The sequence below is a fragment of the Manis pentadactyla genome, chromosome 9, assembly GCF_030020395.1.
Source record: "Manis pentadactyla isolate mManPen7 chromosome 9, mManPen7.hap1, whole genome shotgun sequence".
In the NCBI taxonomy this organism is placed as follows: Eukaryota; Metazoa; Chordata; class Mammalia; order Pholidota; family Manidae; genus Manis; species Manis pentadactyla.
The window spans coordinates 122834378-122851185 of NC_080027.1; the positions used below are offsets into that span (position 1 = coordinate 122834378).

At 55.4% G+C, this 16808-nt stretch overlaps 1 protein-coding gene across 15 annotated transcripts in view; it reads right to left on the bottom strand.

Annotated features, from left to right (window-relative positions):
• Positions 1-16808, bottom strand: part of NFASC (neurofascin) — a 167709-nt gene that overhangs the window by 38677 nt on the left and 112224 nt on the right. For 11 of the 15 annotated variants that reach the window (XM_057508074.1, XM_057508071.1, XM_036909704.2 and 8 more), the window contains 12 exons: positions 11832-11943; positions 11223-11407; positions 9814-9945; positions 7258-7401; positions 6504-6615; positions 6038-6204; positions 5476-5623; positions 4203-4327; positions 3300-3344; positions 2072-2173; positions 1590-1787; positions 739-809 (listed from right to left, as the gene is read on the bottom strand). In XM_057508074.1, coding sequence (XP_057364057.1) covers positions 739-809; positions 1590-1787; positions 2072-2173; positions 3300-3344; positions 4203-4327; positions 5476-5623; positions 6038-6204; positions 6504-6615; positions 7258-7401; positions 9814-9945; positions 11223-11407; positions 11832-11943 — 1541 coding nt within the window. The remainder of the gene's footprint in view (positions 1-738; positions 810-1589; positions 1788-2071; positions 2174-3299; positions 3345-4202; positions 4328-5475; positions 5624-6037; positions 6205-6503; positions 6616-7257; positions 7402-9813; positions 9946-11222; positions 11408-11831; positions 11944-16808) is intronic. The other 4 variants (XM_057508076.1, XM_036909702.2, XM_036909699.2 and 1 more) reach the window with 1 other exon arrangement.

A 16808-nucleotide genomic window follows, 5' to 3' on the forward strand; every position in this document is an offset into this window, starting at 1 on the left:
TCCCCAGGGACCAAGAACTGACTTTTGCAAGGTCCTGAAGATGAGCCCTGGTGTCTGAAATCTGGGCCCAGCCCAGTTGCCAAGGCTGCGGTGAGATCAGGCCCCCGGAAAGATGGGCATGGAGTGACTCTAAACACCATATCTCCCCGTTCTCACTACTCATGGCAACACTGCAGAAATGTTAACATGTCAGTAGCTGAATTTGCAACTCTCAGACCTGGAAATGGCTTGAAAAAAAGTCACTTTGAGTCCGCATAGCCCAATTTTGGTTTGGAAAATGTAGTCATGGGGCCAGGGTGAAGATGGGATTATTTTCAATCCCGGCCTGGAGGGAGTCCTTTGACTCGGTCCATTCCAGGGCTAGAAGGCCTCCGTCGCAAACACGCAGGTGCTGACCATCTGAGCACTCTCTAGCCAAGGGACCCAGAACACACCAGATCTGGGTACTGGGTTAAGGCTACATTTTTCCTAGAGTCCCACCTCAGCCCCTCCTTCTAGAGAAGCCCACTTTATTTTGCTTGTACTCTGATTCTGCCAGATTGGTAGGTTCTGTTCCTAGGGCACCTCTGCTCCTGTCTCCTGTCTTAAATCTCTTAGACGTGTTCCTGTTTGGCTTCTGGATGCCCAACGCTGAGAAGAGTGGCTCCCAAACCAGCCAGGTGGTCTGAGCCACCCTGTGACCTCAGGGACCCAGGGCCAGGTGTGCAGGCCCATCGAGGGAAGGGCTGGGACTCTTACCGTCCACGTGATCTCCATGTTGTTCTTTCTGGTCCCCTCTCCCTTCACATCAGCAGGATTGGATTCAGGAGCTGGAATCCAAATGGGTGCAAAGTTCAAGTCCAATTTGTGCCTTACGGGGGCACTGTAAGCAACCCCTCTCCCTCCATCCTTTCTATGCACTGTCTTCTCAGCATCTCTCTGCACCTTCTGTCCCATAGGCAACAGAACTTGCTCTGCTGTTTTCTCATGTGGATGACAGGCTTTCTGAGCTAAGATTTAAACCCCCAAGGCAGGGCTGATGTCTTTTGAACTTTAATCCCTTCCTAGGCAGCATTTATCCTAAGGCCTTCCACACTGTAGATGGTCAATACAGCAACTTAAAGTGGATTATCCCCTTCACGGATTAGCCGCTAAATATGTTTAATGCCAGACTGGTTTATCCTTGGCATTTGACATTTTTGGGGAGCATCTCCATCCTCAATGAGCTGTTGTGATTTCAGAAATCCAAACATTACTCAAGTGTGTTAGGAGAAGAAACCTGGCATCATACCCGCTTCTGTATTTCTCCTGCAAATTGTTGCCATAGCTCTTCCCCTTAAAGCAGACCAAGAATGATTCATGGTATTAGGCATAATAACAATGACAGGTAACACTTCTTGTGTGCTTACTGTATGCCAGGCACCCTGGTCAGAACCCAAGTGGCATTTTCAAATGTAATCGTCCTGATGGAAGTGGCGGTGTTACTGTCTGTTTCATGGATGAGGAAGCCGAGCCTTGGAGAGGTTAGGTAACTTGCCCAGATTCGTGAGGAAACTCAGTTTGAACTTGGGGTAACTGCGTCCGCACCCCGTTATCCCTCAGGTACTCACGTGCCCCGCTGGTTCGGTAGCGCTCGGACGGGAGGCTGGGGTGACTGCTGCCGACCTCGTTGACGGCAATGACCCGGAACTGATAGTTGACGTAAGGGGACAGGTGGAGGATGGCTGAGTTGACACTGCCTGGGAACTTGGAATGGTCGTGCCAGACCCCCGGCTGGAACTGGTCCTCTTCAAACTGGACGACGTAGTCTGAGTGGGCAAGGAAGACAGCTGTCCCGGGAGCTGCTGGCGGGGTTGCTCTTGAGAGCCCTCCCTCGTGGCTTCTGGGTTTTTACCCTCTCCCCTGGGTAGACAGAGGCACAGGACGATGCCTCCCAGGACACTGCCAGGGAAACCAAGGCCCCCACGTGCTCTGCCAGTGGCCCAGGGCACACAAAGGGAGGCAGAAGTAGGGCCAGAAACCATGGCAAGGCCTCGGTGTCTAGACTGCCACGGTCCCTCTTTTCTGGGCAGGATGCATGGCCCCAGCTGACCTGTGATGGGGCTGTTGTTATCGTCCCCTGGGATCCAGGTCAGCCTCACGCTCCTCTCGGCCAGGTCCGTGAGCTCCAGGTCCCGGGGTCTGTCGGGCCGCCCTGGCAGCAGGGGGAGAAGACACCAGGCAGGACTCCCGCGTTAGAGCCAGCCGGCCCTTGCGCTGGCCCCAGCCCTGGACACGGCCCTGGGCAGGCCCCTGACTGGCTGAGGTCACCATCAGCAGGAACCAACCCCAGCCTGCCTGGGGGGGTAGGCTCAGGGACCACCCTCTTCCCCAGGGGCCAAGGAAGGACCAAGGGGAGACCCCATTTCTGCGGATGTTCTCACCATGCAAGCATTTGGAAAACAGTTCCCTTTTCATTAGCCCATGTTTATGACTTTCAGGAAAGCTGGCCAAGAAGCATGGGATTTTGTCTCCTTTTCTTATGATAATTATTTTCTACTCTGTGTGCCAAGACTCTGAGGGGACAGGAGCCCAGGAGGGGGTGTGGAGAGCTGAGCAGGGCCAACCAGGCAGGAGAAGGGGAGGGACAAGGACAGAGTACCTGGGCAGGTGGAGATGGGGACTTAGCTTCAGTAATGGGCAGCCAGACAGAGGAGCTCAGCAAGTATCCAGACAGGACACTTAGTGGGCAGAAGTGCCATCCTGGCCTGGGCATAAAGCCACCCTGTGGCTGACTGGGAGTGGTAGGCATGATCTTTTCCCATCCTGGCTCCCTGAGCCAGCTATTTTCCACATGTTGGCTGGTTACTGGAAGGATTTGGAAGGAGAGTCACATGACCCCATGTTTGTGTGTGTGTGTACATGCAGGTGTACATGCAGATTGTAAATGGGTGTATAGGAGCACATGTGGAGAGGCTGCAAAGATGAGTCGATGGGTAGCTCAAAGCAAGTTGGCTTTCCTGACTGGACCTTACATACTTTGGAGGCCAAGCTGGGGGAAGACAACAGGCCACCCCAAGGGAGAGGTGAGTGTGGCCAGAGGTAAGGGATGGGGCTGAAATGGCAGCTCAGGACTCCCCAGCCTGACCTACAGAAGGAGCAGGAAGCCCAGAGCAGGGCTGTGACAGGGGCCCAGGAGGAGGAGTGGGGCCCGGGTTTGGCAAAGTGGGGGTCACCTGCTTGCCTACACGCAGCACTGTCCTGCACCTTCTCCCCTCGCCTCCTGCCTCCCAGATACCTAGAGAAGGTGTGGTGGAGGTTCCATGATTAGTAGGAATTACCTTTGGGCAGGGCAGCCAAACGGTTAGTCGGAGTGGCCTGATCAGCTGCAAAGGTAAGACGGGTTACCGGGTTAGCAGGTTATCCAGGGTTACAGGTGGTCTAGAAGGATGGGACTAGGCGGCCGAGGCCTGAACGGCGGCCCCTGGGCTGAGGGGCTCCAGGCAGAGCTTCACCTTCCCTTCCGTGGACAGCTCCCCCTGCCCCCTCCTTTCAGTCTTCCTGTGTTCCTCCATGGTGGGGGTGGAACTTCCGTCCCCTTCCTGTCCCAACATTACTGTTGTGCCTGGGCCAACTATTCCCTATGGAAGGGACAGGAGTGCCCCAAATAAGGGCAGTAGGGCACCGAGAGAGGAACAGAGGTGATAAGGAGACAGCGAGAGATTTGCGTCCCTGGACAGGAGGCTACTGGCCTCTGAGCTTGGGATGGCTTAGTATTTACAGTCCGGCCTGGACACGAGGGCGGGCCGAGATGGCTAAGGGCTCATACCCGGCGGAATCCCACCAAGCAGCGTGGGAGGAGAGTAAGGCTAGCAGAAGGGGTTGGAAGGACGAACACGAAATTCAGTCTTGCTTCAACGATGGATCGTTTTAATCGACTTAGTACAGAGTTAGCTGTAAAGTTGGTAAAAATGGTCACAACGAGACCCCCTGTCCACTCTTCCACCCGCCTTCAGGACCCTTTGGTTGAGGACTTGGCCGAGTTAATGGTCCCACTCAGGAGGTTAGTTGTCCAGCACAGCTTGTTCTGAAAGGAGCAGCTTCCTAACCCTTAGATCAAAGGCAGGTGGTCACCACGCTGGGTAGGCCCGCTGGCCACGGGCGTTGCCCTTGGAACCGTCCAGGGCCCACGGCTTCCCTGGCTGCGGGAGGGGGTGGGCGCCTGTATGAGCAGCGGCAGTTACCTAGCACGGTGAGGTAGGCCTTGGCCAGGTCTTGGTCCAGCTCGGTGCTGGCGATGCACGTGTAGCTGCCCTGGTCCCGCTCTGCCACACCAAAGATAGTCAGGGACTCGTCTTCCTTCTTCATCCTGCAAAGGCACCAGGGAGGGGCTGGGAGGAGGGCCACTGGGGCACGGGGAAGAGGCAGGGGAGTGCTGGGCATGGCCAGCTGCCCTCTCCCTGGAGCGGGGATGGCCAGTCAGAAGGGAGAGGGCAGCCTCACAGGCAGGGCACGAGCCTCCATCTCAGTGCTTTGGGAAAGGCAGGGTCTCACCACCACCCTGGACGCTTCCAGGGCTTGACGGAGGGAGAGGGAAGTGCGCAGAGCTGAAGTGGCCCTGACCTTATTCACTGTCCTCAAGTTCAGTGCCTGTCCTCTGCCTTTCTTGGGCTGTGCTCCCCAACCTAACTGGGCCCGGGTAGGCCCACCCCACAAAAGGCAGATTGGTATCCCTCCTGTGTCTCGGCCCAGATGGGTCTCCGCACCCCAGGCTCCTCTGAACTGCCTCCTACAGAGGGCGGAGGGCACCAGCGAGCAGGTCAGCGTCCGCCGCATGCCAGCACGCCCGTGCCGGCCGCCGGAACACCCCTGCCAAACCCAGGTGACCGCGGGGAACGCCTGGAACCCATCGCAGCCTCAGGGCCCTGCGCGGCCACCCGAGGTGGAAGAGGCACGGCAGGAGCCCTGCGGCCGCGCGTGGGACCGGCCGCTCCCGACCCCACTGCGCCTTAGGAACACCTGCGGGACTTCTAACCCCCTTCAGTGTCTGGGCCCTCCTCTGACCCCGACTGAATCTGGATCTGGGGTGAGGGAGGCGCCAGAGCGGGTGGAGTGGGACCCGCCCCGGGGCTGGGAGGGCTGGGAACTGCCACGGCCGGGGCGACGGTTCTTGTCGGCTCCGGCCCGCCCTCTGCTGGACGACGGGGGCACTGCAAGCAGGGCAGTGCGTGGACGGGGTCCCCGCCGTGAGTGACCCAGGAGGAGGAAAAAAGAAGGAATGAGCGGAGAGCGGGAGAGAACTGAAGAGAAGGGAGTGGCAAAGAGGAGAGAGACGCAGAGTGACAGGGGAGGGTACGGGGCGGGGTTCACTGAGGCCGCTGCGCCCGTCTCAGCAGGGCCTGGGCAGCGTGCACGACCCAGGGGCCCTTTCCCCGGGCCCTCCCCTGTGTTGTCAAGAGCAAGGGGGAAGAAAGTGCCCCCAAGCGAGCCCCAGGAAGAGAAGGAAGGCGCAGGCACCTGTTGCCCACGTAGAGCGGCTCGTCGTCCTTCAGCCAGGAGACCGTGAGCTTCAGGGACGGGTCGTGCTTCACTCGGCACTCCAGCTGCACCGTGGTGCCCCGTTTGGCGACCTGGTCCTCGGGCATCCGGTAGATCCTGGTGGGGTCTGCGGACAGGCCGAGGGAGCTCATCACTGCCATGTTCTCTGCCCGCCACCTCTGAGTTACATGCACAGGGAGGGGAGGCCTGGGACGGGCCGTCCCAAAGAGCAAAGCATCCCTGATCCTTTCCATCCGGCTTGGGAAGACAGGAGGCGATTTTTGGGGTGGTAGTGGGCAGCTGGCGTGGTAGCAGGCTTCCCTCCCTAATTCCATTTGGACCAGGCTGGTGATGACTCCATGTTCCCAGCACCCAGGCCAGCTGGAAGCTCTGGGAGGACAGACCCACGGGGAGGGTCCCACTAGGGACTGGACACTCGGCACGGTGCGCTTTCAACATGAGTAACGCACGCTGATGACTCTGAGGAGTCGGCTTCCTTGCACGCACCAACCTGTCCTCTACCTACAACCCTCTCCTTTACCTTTGACCTCCAGGTGGACCTGGTTTTCAGCTTTGCCCAGGATGTTGGTGGCGACACAGGTGTAGATGCCTTGGTCCTCTTTGCGGGTCATCTTGATCTCCAGACTGCCGTTCTCATAGACGTGGTAGTTGCCACCGTCCAGGTTGCTTCCTTGCCCATTCTTAAACCTCACAACAGGGCAGCAGAACGACGCATACTGAGAAAGCACGGGGCCCAGCGGGGCGGGGCCGCACCCCCTCGAGAGACCGCGCGGGCAGGAGGAGGAGCCCCATGCCAGGAGCCTGGAGCCTGAGCCTCCAACCACTGGGCGGCCCTGGCAAGTCCCGGCCCTTCTCTGCCCACTTTCTCCCAGCTCCAACCCTTTAAGGGTCCCAGGTCTTGCTGAACACCTGTGATGGGCCAGGTGGGAATGAGGCTGGGGAGAGAGACGATCCCAGGGCAGGAAGCCCAGTCTCCTGGCACTTACCATCGGAGTGTGGGGATGGGGGACCCGAAGAACGGGCAGTCCAGCCGTGTGCGGTTGTACAGGATCACCCTAATGAGCTGGTTCCGGGGCGACAGCATCCGTGGGGGGACATCTGTAATCCCAGAACTCCTCTTGGGTGGGGGTCAACCCTGCCATCTTCTCCCCCTCAGTCTCATGTCTACCTGCCTCCTCCTCACAGCAGCTCTCAAAGTGCCAACACGCCTCCCCAACCAACCTCCCTCCTTTAAGAAGCCTCTAAGAATTAGGGGAGGAAGGAGGAGCTTTTCCACCTGCCCTCAACCTACCCTACACCCAGTCCAGCTTTTTCAAAGGGTTTCCCCAAACTGTCTGGCAGGTTCTTTACTTGCCCCTCCACAGCTCCAGAGCCTCTCTCAGCTGCCCCCTCCCACTGCTCCAGGAGGGCCAGACATACTCAGAACCATTTCCCATCCTGAGGCCCACTGAGAACGCAGGGAGAGTCAGCGTGGACACCCGAAGGGGACGGGACCCCAAGGGGATAAGACGGGTCTGCTCCCATCAGGGCAGGGGGGCGATGAAGGCTGACTTCCACCATGCAATCAACTGCACATCCAGCCCTGTGGATTCTAAGTTTCCCATCCTCCCTGCACATCTCATCTTCAGTCTGGGCTGCCCCTGTCCTATGCCCTCTCACCCCACCCAGCCTGGCTGCTCTCAGGGGAAGAAAGCGGGCCCCTGACCTGAGCGGGCCCCAGGGAGGTTCTGCGGCACTCACCCAGCACACTGACGAAGGCGTTGGCCAGCAGGTAGCCGTGCTCATTGGAGGTGTTACACTGGTACACGGCCCTGCTGCTGATCTGCGTGTCCCGGAAGATGATGGTGTCCCCGGCCACCTCACGGTTCGGGTTGGGGGGTGCCGCTGCAGAAGGAAGGATGGTCCTCGTGAGCAATGGGGGAGGGCAGGGTGAAGGGCACCTGGGGCTCTGCCCAGGGCTCCCAGTACCATGGGTGCTGTGGAAGGAGCAGCGCTGGGGGGCTCCCAGAAGCCCCGGCTCCTGGCCCCACCATTGCCTCGCTGTGTGACCCTGCGCCATCAACAAACCTACAGAGTTTATTTCTCAATCCATCCAATGGGAATAAGAGTCCCACTCGACCTTCCTAGCACCTGGGCAGGTGTGGCTGAGCACAGAAGCTGTGGCAACAGGAAGGAATCTGAACCTAACCACATCACCTGCCAGCATGATTCAATCCCTCTAAGCTTTGGTTTCCTTTTCTACAAAAGACCTTGTGAGTTTTTATGAGGATAACCTGAAATTTTATGCACATATCAAGTCAGTAGCAGAGGGCCTGTTACACACTATTATTCTTATTATTTTAATCCAATGTGCAATATAAATATATTTAAATGTGTTTTGAAAATGACAAAGCAATATACAACTGTCTGGGACTGATCACCTTCCCATCCTCTGAGCAGTGTTCCTCAGACTTTCACAGAATTAAACCCTTAAGTCAATGTCTGCTCAAAACCGAATGAGTCCTTATATTTGCTGAAGCTACCGGATTATCCCATGAAGTGTACATAAACTGAGAGGGACACTTCCTGCCACGGTGGCCCCGGTAATGCCAGGCTGCAGGCACAGACAGCAGAGGCTGGGGAGGGGCTGCAGGGTCTCGTCAGGTTCACACGTCAAGCAGGGACCTGGGCAGATCAGTGCATCTTTCTGGGTCTCATTTCCTTCATCTGCCAAATGGGAAAGAATCACTCCTGTCTCTCTCCTACCTTAAGGCTAAGGCAATAGGATGACCAAGAACTATACAAATAAAAGTTTTCTAGAAATGTAGAGAATGGCCCCTGTTCTCATCTCTTCATAAGCAGGTGACTTTCTCTGTAAGGTTTATGGACTGGACCAGATGACTTGGCCTGCGTGGTCCAGGAACTCATCCAGGTTCACTTAGAACTACCGTGGCCCCAGGGCACCGCTTCCGCAATAGCAAGTCTGAGCCCAGAAAACTGGGGATTGGTGGGGGATGAATGAAGAGAAGGGCAGCATCCTTGTATCCTTCCCCGAGGCCCCGGTCAGCAAAAAGGCTGAGGAAGTCAGTGCCAGCAACTTCAGTGCCTCACGGCAGTTCTCATGGAGCTGGTTTCCTCCCAGCCACTCCCCTTTAAGCGACAGGCGACCTTCCCAGGACCAGGCTCAGCTGCAAATCCTGGGCTCTGCATTTGTTTAATAGTGCTGGGAACTTTAGTGCCTTTGCCTGACCCCAGAGCGCTCTTGGGACAGGGAGAATGGCAGAGGGAGGCGAGATCCCTATCCCGGCTTGTACCCCGGGGAAGGCTATTTGCTGGGCATGATGGTACTCAGTACCAGACAGCACTCTGTGCTGCGTACAGAATGCCACGACTCTGCAGCTGCCTAGTCCTGCGACCTTGGGCAATTCCTGCACCATCAGAGCCTCACTTCCTCATCTTTAATATTTGAGGTTAAAGAGCTGAAGGGCTGCGGTACGAGGCAGTGCCTGCTACACAGTAAATGTCTATGGAGGTGCAGTCCCACCTCCTCTCTCTCTCCTGTCTCCCCTGCCTCTCTGCCTGCCTCTATCATCTGCTGCCCTAGAGTCAGGCTCTGAGTTCTTTCCATCTATTTTTTTCCACTATTTGGTTGATATCATTGTTTGCACTTCCTCTGACAGCTCAGAGAAAGTAACGAAAGGGCGTTTTAAAAAGCAAATGCAACTGGATAGAAGATGATGTGAAAACCCGATGAAGACCTCCAGCTGGAAGGGGCCCCGGAGTCATCTATTCCAGCCTTCAGGGTAGGACTAATTTTTCTGAAAGTCTGAGCGTGCTCAGTAACTGGTGTCTCTGCTCCCGTGGGGAAGCTCTTCCTTATATCCAACCGGGTCTTCATTCCTGCTGCATAACCCTGCCCTTACTCCCTCAGCAGAGAGGGGTCTGGGTCACCAGTGACAATGGCTTACTGAGGTCTCCTCTGCCTTCCAAGCCCCAGCTGGCACTCAGCCCAAACTCTCAGGAGATGTGGCCCCAGGCCCCAGGCCTTGAACAGGGCTCTGGAGTTAAGGGCCGAAAGCGGAAATTTAAGAAAAACCCAAGAGAGCAGAAATCCCCTAAATATGGGGAAGTACCCATAGGCCTCCTGTTCTTGCACACACAGATGGGGCAGCTTTCCTGCCTCCTGAGATGCCCAGAGGTGGGCGGCTCCAGAAGCAGTGGCCACTTCTGGGACAACCAGGGCTGGCCCATGGGGATGGACGTTGAGTCTCTGACGGACAGAGAGCAGGGTCAGGTGGGATAAGGGCTGTTACTTACATTGCAAAGGTTCCCCATTCACCATCCACTGGACGGTGGGCTTGGGGTTCCCACTGGCTCGACACACCAGTCTCCCGTCCTCCCCGGGGGCCAGGATGAGGTTCTTGGGTTCGTCCAGCCAGTAGGGGGCAGCTGGAAGGCAAGGATGGCACAGGCAGGGGAGTTAGGTGGCATGGGGCAGGTAGAACAGGCCAGCCGGGCTCCCTCCAGGAAGGCGGGGGCCCCTGAGTGCCAGCCGCAGGCCCTCACCACCTGCCCGGGCCTCATTCCCAAGGGATGATGCGGTCTAGCCTGCCTTTGGCTGGCTTAGCACCACAGATGCCAACTGGTCTACTCCGAGGTCACAGAACATTAGTTCTAAGCTGGGGCTGCTCATTGCAGTCCCCTGGAGAGCCTCTAACAAACACAACACTAGGGCCTGTCAGACCCACGAAATCAGAATCCTCAGGGCAGCCTGGGCAGTGGGCGCCCTTAGAGCTCCACACGTGTTCACGGTGGGCAGCCAAGTGCTCGAGCCAGGGCTGGTGGCAAGGTGGGCACGGGGTTGACCCCCCTGGATTTTTTTTGTTGTTGCTGAAGATCAGACCATTTAGGAAAGGCCTTATACTCATTCTTTTAAGCACTGAACTTTGGTTAGAGCAGAAGCTCTTAGTTGGCTATCCTTTCCAACTGTGGAAAGAATTCTGTGAATATGTAGATGTGTGGATTTTTCTGAGAATAAGGTCCTTTTGATCAGATTCTCAAAGATTTTAATAGCCCAAAAAAGGTTAAGAACACCTGGTTTGAGTGTCATGCTGGGACCAAGGTCAGCAGCTCTAAGGAGACCTCACCATCCCACACAGTGGCTGTTACTTACATTGCAGAGTAATGTGACACTTCAGCCCCAGGCTGAGCAATGACTAGTGGACCCCACCACCCACGGCTGGCCCCAGAAAGGCATGTGCTCTATCGCCTGCAATAGCTCAGGTGGGCCGTCTATGCTTTGGGGGAGGGAGATGATTAAAAAAAATAATAAATTGGGCCATGAGGACTCCCCATTTTTAGAAGAACCATGCACGGGTACACAACAGGGCTAAGACAACACACCACAAGCTAGAATGCAAAAGGAAAGGCAGAAAAGGCTCTGAGTGTGACCCAAACGGACCACAGGACGAAATCCACCTGCCGAGGGAGCCCCAGGCCCAAAAAGGGTTGGGTGATGGTCAGGTGGCTCTCCTTCCCTTAACACCCATCACACACATACACTCACTCACACCCAGGGGTGACACCACAGCTGGCAGGTCACAACTGTTACTGACCAGTATGTTGAGTCTTCCGCACTCACCCTGCCCCACCACCCTAAGAGGGAAGGAAGGTTGTGGTGCTCAGGGCTGGCAAAGTCATCATAATGAGAAATACACACAACGTACCCTTTACTCTCACCGAGATCGTGTGCCGGATGCTGCCCATCTTGTTGGAGGCCAGGCAGAAATACTCCCCGGAGTCTTCCTCGGAGACATTGGTGATACGCAGAGCCTTGTTAAAGTTCTCGAACTTGGCCTTGTCAGATGGGAGGTCCCCACCTTTCTTGTACCATGCGATGTCTGGTGTTGGGCTAGGAGAGGGAGCAAGCAGGAAATAGGGGCTTATCACTAATGGTGACCCTGCTATTCTGCTGCAGAGCCCGGGACACCCGGGTGTCCTTAAAGTGCACTTAGGCCCAGGAGAGTGCATGTCCTTTGAATGCCGATCCCCCCGATATGAGGGGATGCTCAGCCACCTCCTAAGCACCTGAGGGACTTACGTAAAGTCACACCAGATTCTAGCACACACACAGGATGTCTTCTCATCTCCTTTCCTCTTTCGTCCAGTCAAGAGACAGGCAGAATGGTATGGAGATGACTAGGGTTTGCAAAGGCCTCACTAGGGGCTGTTCACTTCTCTTTTTGCCCCCAGAAAGTGGCATGAATAGAGCATGCACCAATTCCATGCCCGCCCTCCTGGAGGTGGCCCGGAGTGGGGGTGCACACTGTACGTACACTCCAGAGGCGATGCACTCCAGCAAGAGGTCCATGCCGCGCAGCACCATCTGACTGCTCGCAGTGCCCTGGGGATACATGAAGCTGGGTGTTCTCTCTGCAACTCCTCGGGCTGGAACAGGATAGAACAAGCTCCTGTGAGCCTCCTGCCCAGAGGGATGATGCAGCGAGACCAAGGCTGTAGGGCTAGAAGGAAATGTCATCAGGCCCCTTCTCACCCCCGTGCCCTCAGTGGTACCAAGCCCCGGACCCTCCCAGCTGAAACCACCCCAAGGGTCGCGGCGTCATTAAGAGAGGAGTGTTAGGAAGCGCGGGGGTCCTCAGCCCCACTGGCACGTGCGTGAGCAGCTCTGAGTTCTGAAAGGATCTGCCAAGAGGAGCCCCACTTCCCCCCCAGCTCGTAAGCCTCTCCTTCCCTGCAACGGGGCTGCCTGGACAGCGAGAGGTCTGCTCCCCAAGAATCTGGTGTTGGGACCCCAGAGGCCATGGCGGTGGACCCCAGCGAGGCCAAGTCAGTGGCAGTGGAAGGGAGAGAAGGCACATATTGAGGCCACCGGACAGACAGCCTGGTCTTTGGGACCCTGGGGACAAGGAGCTGGGATGAAGCCACAGCGACCCAGATGAACAGTCAGAGATGCAGGGAGCATTATTAATGGTTTAGCACAGACATGGAGAGAATTAATGAGCAGAGATGACAGGGAATCCCTCTGGGGCCAAGACCATTCTGCTTCTTCACTAATGACTCTGGAAGGGGCTGGGGAGGAGGGTGCTAATTGGATGTGAGAGACCGGGAGGTGGGGAGAAGCGGCAGCTCAGAGGCGCAGGCGATCTCCACTTCAACTAGACGGAGCAGCCGCGGAGGGAGATCAGTGGCAGGCAGGCAGGTTTTGAAGGCCAGGTGGCTCACAGAGGCCGTCCTGTCGGGATGGCTGCTTCCCTGTGGAAGGGCTCATGCACGTCTGGGCACACCCACAGCAGAGGGGACCCCCGCCTCCCCTGCGCCTCCCCTCTCCCCCGGGGCTCTTTGCACAGTTGTATGTTAATGGATAAGATGGACAGGGGAAGAGCCCAGGTTGTCTAACCAGGATCCCCATGCAAGGAGAAACTGGAGGTGGCACGCCGTGCCCAAGGTGTGTGACTGCAAACAAGGAGACTTCAAAATAAAAACAGAAACTGAGCTACCCCTGGTGTTAAGCTGAGTCTAAGACTCAGCTGGAGAGGCGAGAGGCAGAAGGGAAGCAGAGCCACCAGGAGCTGGGGGCCCTCGGAGACGCCCGCAGTGAGAACAGAGGCATTTTTCTGGGCAGGGGCTGTGCATGGGGACTGGCAGGGGGAGGACAGAGAGGCAGGCGGACTCCGTCTCTGTGGCACTGGTGTCTCCTAAGGAGTCTGTTGGGTCAGCTGGTGCCCGGCTGGATGAGTGGGACTCCTGCCCTGGGGGCACTTCGCTCCTCTCCCTGAGCCATCAGGGGAGTGCATTTCATACAGTTTGTGTCTATTTTATCCTTGTGTCAGGGGAAGAAGTGAGGAAACATATGCAGAGGTAGGTAGGCAGCTGGCACAATGCACGGCACACAGCCGGGGGATGAGTGAATTCAAGGGGAGAAGAGAACAGAAAAGAAGGCAACAGTTCACCCCACATGTTATGTCTCTGTCCGTAGGTAGCCTCAGCTGTCCCACCAGCACACACATATACAACAGTGGCTACTGAAGGGGTTAATCCATTATGCGGTTAATTGGTTACCATCTCTACCTCTAAAACTTGCGGCACCCAGCTCTCAGTGCCAAGGAAGCTCGATACCAGAGCTGCAGCTTCTGACCACCCATCATCATGGAACCACTGAACGGTCAAGACAATACAAGGTCAAGGGCGCTATGAGGAGGAGGTTTCAGGGCAGGAGGCGCTGCTGTCAGGCTGCTGAATCTGGGAACCCGGGGATTACGTGGAAGAGGCCTCAGCTTGGTCAGCCCCCTTCTTCCACACCTGGACGAAATCTGTCGGAAGCAATCTGTGACCCTGTGGACATGGAATTCACACCGTAGCGTGCAGCCACGAAGACACATGACAGCAAAGCGATAAGCATGGCAGGGGGCCTCGAGCAGTCTCGCCGTGGGCACCTTCACATGCCGTAGCTGCGACTATAAAGAGGTTACAGCGATGGTACTGGTGGGGTGTGGGCTAGCAACCATGCCGTCACCCCAAAGGAGGAGAGTCTACTGGGAAACAAGCCAGAAGTTCAAAAATACAGGGAAGAACGTCCTAAAAGGCAGAGGTAATAATCAGGGCTGCCACCTGGTGAGCATTCATTACGGGCCAAGTACTGCGTTCAGAGCTGTATCTAGATGTCGTGAGGAGGCTTAATCCTCACAACAACTGGGGTGGTGTCCTCAGCAGAGGACACTGAGGCTCAGTGAGGTCAACAGACTTGCGAAGGTCACGGCCAATTGTGTTTTGGATTGTGGACCAGTCAGTGCCACAGCCTGTGCTCAGATGTCTGTCCTACATCGCCTTTCTCTTGAAGGACAGATCCCCCGCTTGCTCCGACTTCTGACGGTCAGCTTTGGGAATATCTTTCCTATTCAAACCAAAGAAAACCCAAATCCAAGGGCAAAAGAGGTGAAGAAGAAAGATATTTTTGTCTTAATGAGCCGTTCTGGTGAAACTCTTCCACCACGGTTTCCTCGAATCTTATTCTCACTGTGTCTCCTTGGTGCCTATTAAATGAACTCAGGCCAGGCTGGGACAAAAAGCTGGGTTGGGTGTTTAGTGGCTCCGAAGGTGCCTCAACTGGACTCTTAAGGCCACGGGAAGCTTGACGAGGAGCCGGGGGGACACACGGCATCACTAAGGGATGAGGAGGCTGGACCTGGGGGGAGGCGGTGCAGAAATGAGGTCCGTTGCAGCAGGAGGATTCTGCATGAAGATTAACGAAGGACACCCAGCTGGTGGCTTTGGGGGCCACTGCTTCCAAGGAGGGTGGCTAATTTCTTTCCCTGGAGAAGAGGACCTAAGAAGAGCGTCTAGGACAAAGGTGACTAGTCTATGAGACTCTCAATGGTGGAAAATGACAGTCCCCGAGGGTGTCGTAGGGCCCCAACACCCTCTCAGAGGTGGGGATCCGGCCTCTCTAGCCTGATGATGCTTCTCTTACTTGCCTTGATTTTCAGGGTTGCAGTTGGACCTCATAACTGATCAAACTCTGAATCCAGACGCTGAAGTTCATGTCTGTGTGGGTTCAGGAAGAGCTCGCCACGTGGGCCACGTGACCTCTGGCCCAAGGCCAGCCTGCCCCTTCCTGTGCCCCCAAGCTCAGTGGGCTCGTGGCTTTCCAGGGCAGGAGGCGCTGGTCAGCTCCGGGGACGTCGGAAGATGGCACTGCCTCAGCTACCTTGGCTTGTAAAGGGCGAATGAAAAATGCCTTGTCTCCTGTTAAGTGAAAGGCCAAGATAGCTAAAAACCAGACTATCTCCTCCCTGTCAAATGCTGTGTGTCAGCAGAACAAGTCCAGTGAATCAGAAGGATCTGAGACCTTTGCCAAAACGGCTCTTCAGGGTGGCTGGATGCCACGTTTGCTGCTTTTGGTTCTCAGAACGGAGAACTCGTGGGGCTGGACCCCTGGCGTCTCCTCCACCTCCCTGGCTCCAGGAACACTGAACAAGCAACCCCAGAAGATGAGAAAAACTGTCTGTCTAGGAACATTTGATATCTTCCACTGCCAGGAAACCTTGTCCCTGTCTAACCTAAACGCCTCATGCAGTGGTTGGAGCCTTTTTCTTATCTAGTTCTCAGCACAGGTGGAGCTTTGAACAGCTTCTGTTTTTCTAGTCTGCCCTAAAATGTCTCCCTCCATAGTACTTCCTTCCCCTAATTGTGCCTGCCTTTCTCCCTCAGCTTCGCTTCAAGTTCTCTGCGTGCCTCTTAATTTCAGAAGCATGCAACAATCATACTTAACACAGTCAACACCAAACCATTCTCTGTAAGGTCAGTAATGGGTGGCATTTATTAATCACCGATGTGTCTGACACCATACTAGGAACTGTATGCACATTATCCTGTTTAATCTTCAAAACAATCCTAGGGGGCAGGTAATATACGCATTTTGCAGATGAGGAGATTAACGTTCTGACACTCTAAATGCCTTGCTCAAGGTCACTCAGTGGTAGTTCCTGGAGCCTGAGTTTAATTCAAGGCAGTCTGCCGCAGAGTGCACACCCTCACCTTCCTTGTCTCCTTGCCTGGCTAAGTTATAAGTGGTAAGTTACAATCTCAGACCAGCTTCCCCCTGCTACTCAGCAGGTCAGGAGGCATCTGGCATATGTTCACAGGATTCCAAACTGCTGTAGAAATCACTGGAACAAAATGTAACGATGAGGTGGTCCTCCGGCTACACAAGAGGCGCACCGTATTTCAAAGCCAAGCAGAAAGCGTCACTGCGCCTCTCTGTCCAGCTCCCTGCACTCAGGATCTTCTCTTCCTCCCTGCTTTCAACTCCCCATTTCTTTCTAGAAATGGCAATGTCCTTTGCTCAATGTATGCCTCACTTTGACTTTATATCCTTCCCATCATACTCAATCTGTCCCATTCTACCTCGGATTGAGAAAAAGGGGTCAGTTATTTCCAAGTACGTTCTTATGAGCACGGCTTGGTTTCACAGACCTGGATGGTATGTATGACTGCGATTCACTCCTTGTAGTAACATTCACCACTGGTCACAGATTGGTTTAAGGAGGTGGAATTGTGAATGCATCCCATTAATGAAACAACTCTACGTGCGTGTCCCCCGAATGGTTTACCTTACATGAAGTGAAGACTTGGACCAGATGGTCTCTAAGGGACTTTCTGGCTCTGATAGACTCAAGCTTTAAGAATACTTCCATAACAGATTCCCCAGAATCCAATTTAGAAAAAGGAATATTCCACACCAGTGCTCTGGGGCTCTTGACACAATGGCGGTTGGCCCTGTTATTTTGAAAACA